This window comes from Chaetura pelagica, unplaced genomic scaffold (genome assembly GCF_000747805.2).
Source record: "Chaetura pelagica isolate M959 unplaced genomic scaffold, ChaPel_1.0 scaffold2050, whole genome shotgun sequence".
NCBI classification, from domain to species: domain Eukaryota; kingdom Metazoa; phylum Chordata; class Aves; order Apodiformes; family Apodidae; genus Chaetura; species Chaetura pelagica.
Genome location: NW_009951732.1, coordinates 26121 through 30539, shown reverse-complemented (window position 1 = coordinate 30539; position 4419 = coordinate 26121). Strand labels below are relative to the sequence as shown.

At 62.4% G+C, this 4419-nt stretch overlaps 1 protein-coding gene across 1 annotated transcript in view; it reads right to left on the bottom strand.

The window, feature by feature from the left end:
• The window catches only part of SARNP (SAP domain containing ribonucleoprotein), a gene marked incomplete at its 5' end in the record, with an annotated part of 29963 nt that overhangs the window by 1042 nt on the left and 24502 nt on the right, over window positions 1-4419 (bottom strand). Inside the window, one exon of the mRNA XM_009993644.1 lies at window positions 814-903. Within this exon, the coding sequence (XP_009991946.1) occupies window positions 814-903 (90 nt within the window). The remainder of the gene's footprint in view (window positions 1-813; window positions 904-4419) is intronic.

Below are 4419 nucleotides of genomic sequence, written 5' to 3'. Positions count from 1 at the left end.
TGCCGGGGGGGGGCTGGAACACTGGGACGAGGCTGGGAATACTGGGAGGAGGCTGGGAACGCTGGGAGGAGGCTGGGAATACTGGGAGGAGGCTGGGAACGCTGGGAGGAGGCTGGGAATGCCGGGAGGAGGCTGGAACACTGGGACAAGGCTGGGAATACTGGGACAAGGCTGGGGTCACTGGGAGAAAGCTGGGAATAGTGGGAGAAGGATGGGAGTGCTGGCAGAAGAATGGGAATGCTAGGAGGAGGCTGGAACACTGCGAGGAGGAAAGGAACACTGTGAGGAGGATGGTAATGCTGGGAGAAAGCTGGTAATGTTGGGAAGACTGGGAACACTGGGAGGAGGCTGGGAATGCTGCTCCAAGTGGGGCTGAAGCTCCACAGGGACCTCCAAACCAACCCCCCCCAGAAGATGCCCCAGCCGTGGGGCTGGGACCCCCAGACCCTCCTCCGAGCCCGGGAAGCAGCTGGGAAAGGGGCTTCCAAGCCCTGGGAGCCCCTGCCCGGGGGTCCCTTTGTCCCCAGCTCCAGCTGATCCCAGTTCAGGGCTGGTGGCCCCAGCTCACCCAGGAGCTGCCACCGGGAGCAGCGGGAGGATAAAAGCAGCAGAGCAGGAAGGGCCCCGAGGAGGTGACAAATTTAAAAGCTGGGCCAGAGGAGAGAACAAAGGGGGGGGAGAGGAGCTGGAAACAGGGTCAGCTCCTTCCTCATTATCCTGAGGAGTCTCTGGGGCTTTGCTGCTGGAGACCCAGATCCAAGGTCCTGGAGCATCCAGGCCAGGGGCTGAGGGAGCACAAGGACAAGGTCTCACCTCTGTGTCCTCTGTGGCTCCAGCCCCGGCCGAGCTCGTCACGATCCCGAATCGCTCCTTCCTCTTCTTCAGCTTCTCATCTTCCTCACTCTGCCACAAAGAGGGACCAGGACTGACTCCCCTGGGAGCTCCTTTCCCAGGAAACCCTGTTCCCTCCAGCCCCAGGAGCCACAAGAGCCCGGGCCAGGAGCAGGGAGAGGAGCAGGTTCCTCCACAGGGTCAAGGCCACCTGGCTGCTCTGCTGGGCTCCTGTGTCCCCTCCCCTGTCACCGTGTCCCCCTCCCCTGTCACCACGTCCCCCCTGAGCTCTCAGCCCCCACTCTTCACAGCCCCCCTGCCCAGGTCTGGCTCTGGAGCAGGATCTTTCTCACCCAAGGGTGCTGGATGCACCCGTGCTGGGGACAGGAGGTGACACTGCTGTCCCTCAGGGTTTGGGGCAGGAGAACAAGGGCACCATTCCCAGGGAAATGCCCTTTGAGGCCCAGGGCTCCAACCTGGATCCACTGGGATCAGCTGGTCGAGCAGAGGAACGGAGCTGGAGGTGACAACCCCCAGAGGGGCCCCCAGTGGCACCGTCACCCCCCCAAGGTGGCCCTGCCACCCTCAGGGACCACAGGGTGACCCTGCTGGGTGGGCACCTCACACAAGGAGGCCACAGCCACCGGTGGTGGCACCAGGGGTGGCCAAGGCTGGATCTGACACCTCCAGGGTCCCTCACCAGCTCCGGTAGCCACGGGACCCCCGGCTCAATCCCCCCAGAGACCCACTGGGATGTGGCCACCCCCACCCACCTGCCCGGGGGGAGACAGGGACCCCCAGGGAGGGGACAGTGGTTTGGGTCCATCCCAGGCAGCCACCCAGAGCTCCCAAGCCAGGCTGGGATGATTCCAGCTCTCAGGAAGAAACAACATCCCAGGAAGTTGCCGGTTGGGAACAAAGGAGGCAGGAAGGAGGGATGGGGATGGAAGAGGAGCTGGAGAGACAAAGGGAACCCAGCCCAGGCACGAGCCCCACCAACCAGGCTCTTCCCAAGGGGGGCAGGAACGGCCCCAGGGCCCATCCCAAGGGAATGACAATAAAAAAAGGTCCCCTTCGTTATTCTGGTTTGGGAAAGTCTCCCCCTCTGGGACCCTCCTCCTGCATCAACAGCCCCGTGAGGCTCCTGCTGAGCCCCCGGCAGTGCAGCCCCCCCCAGCCCCCCCATTCCCAGCTCCTTGCTGGCAGGATTGGATTCATGGAGCACTGAGGGAAATGACCTGGTTCCCAAGCGGCGTTCCCGGTGTTCCCTGCTGGGGCTTGATGGACCCGGGATCACGGGAGCAGCACCTGCAGGGCCCCTGGCCCCGAGCAGATCCATTCCCTGATCCAGGCTGGTTCCTTCCAGGATGTATTTGTGTGTTGGGAATGGCCAAGGTTTCCTTTCCATCCCTAAATTCCAGCTGGGGGAGCACAGGGAGCTGTGCTGGGATCTGGTCCCTCCCAGTGCTGCTCCCACAGGAGCAATTCCCAGAGGAGCAGCTCCCACAGGAGCAGGGACCCACTTGCCCACTGCCCCATGCTGGATTTGAGGGAATTCCATCCCACATCTCTGTGCAATCCCTGTTCCCAAGGCCCCTGTTGCTGCCTCCTGGGCAGGTCCCTCCTTTCCCTGCAGATCCAAGTGTTCCCAGGTGGGATCCACTCAGGATGGAGCCCGGGATGTCCCTGTCACCAGCACAGAAGGACACAGGGCCCCTCACCCAGCCCCTGCTGGTGCCCTCAGGTGATGGATGGGGGGGTGGGAATGGGGGTGGGAAATGGGAAATGGGAAGGAGGGTGGGAAGGGGAAGTGGCACCAAGGCCCTTGTGGGACAGCAGGTTAATGACAACAGGGCCTTGACCCCCCACAGGGAAAGGTGATGGAGCATTCCAGGGTTATGGAGCACTCCAGGGTATGGAGGTGACCTCTAGGCTGCTCTTTGTCCTCCCTTCCAACACACACCTGGGAAAAGCAGCTGGGAAGGAGAAACCCACCCAGCAGTTCCCAGCAGCAGCTCCGCGGTGTCTCCGTGTCAAGTGTCTCACCCGGGCAGAATTCCCAAGGGGAGGGAGAGCAGGAAGTCACAGCCCCGTGCTAAGAGCACCCGCAGCTCCCCCAGTGCCTGGATGAAAAGAATTCCTGGGCTCCCACGTCCCCGTGACGACACAACAGAGGGTCAGGAAAGCCCAGGAGCACCACAGGGACACCAGGAGCACCACAGGGACACCAGGAATGCTGCAGGGACACCAGGAATGCTGCAGGGACACCATGAGCACCACAGGGACACCCTCAGGTGCACCAGGAGGCAAAAGGCCTGTGGAAGAGGCTGTTTGATCCCTGCCCTTCCCGCTTCCCTCTGCCACCCCCCCTGGCTCTGACAATCCCTCCCCAGCTTCTCCTCCAAATTCCTGCACCAGGTGGTCCCAGAGCCCCTGAACTGGTGGTGACACCAGTGACTGAACCAGCACCAGGTGCAGGGGTGGGGACATGAGGACAAGAAGTGTGTCCCAGGCAAAAGGGAAGCTCAGAGCAGTGGGCAGGGGGAGGTCAGAGGGTCCCCTCAGCCCCATCGGGTGCTGGATCAGTCATGGGAGCAGAAGCCAAGGGCACCCAGACCCCATTGCTCCTGGAAACCAAGCTCTGGGCTTCTTCAACTGCTGTTTTTTCATCCTGCCCAGGCCAGAAGAAACATCCCGTGACCCCAGAGAGCAGGAAGAGAAGGAAAACCACAACTTATCAGGGCCAGGAGGGCACGGGATGTTCCCATGTGCCCAGACACGAGTTTCCAGCACGAGGAGCAGGACAATGACACAGCACATGGGTCCCTAGGGACAGCTCTGGTACCTCAGGACACCCAGGGGTGGGCACACGGGGGCCCAGCCCCACAGCAGGTGCCTACACAGCATCTCCCTCAGCTTCCCAGCATCCCAAAACCTTCCCCACCAGGTCACCCCCCCCCAAATCCCCACGACTCCCAAGCCACCATCCTGCAAGAGCCACCCAAGATGGGAAGGAAGCTGGTGGCACCACCATCCATGAGAGGATGGGGAGAGGAGAGGGATGGGAAATGCCAGAGGAGAGGAAAGGAGAGAGGCTGAGGGCACAGGGAGGGACACGTGGACACCAGCTTTGAGCCCCATGGCTGGACCTGAACCTCCTGCAGCCCCTGGGGCTCCCTCTGCCACCCTCCTGTCCCCCCCTGCCACTCCTGTTCCCCCAGCAGCTCCCCAGTTATGAACAGCCCCCCACTCAGGGCCTGGGGGGGGTGTGGAAGGTTTGCAGGCAGAGCCCCCCCCCCCTTCCCCTGGCCATGATTCCTCCCCAGCTCCTTGTTCCCAGCCAAACAATCCAGGCGATTGTTTTCCCTGGCTCCGGGGCTGGTTTGTCCCCAGGGCCCCGGGCTGGCCCTGACCCTGCTCCCCCCAAGGCCACAGCCACGTCACCCAGCTGAGCCCGGGCCAGTTCCCTGCCAAACACCTTCTCATTAGTGGGAATTACAGGCTGGAATCACCACCCCACGGTCGCCCCATAGGACGTTAACTCCTCCGAGCCAGGAGTTGTCACCTCCAGGGGACATGTGGCTTGGG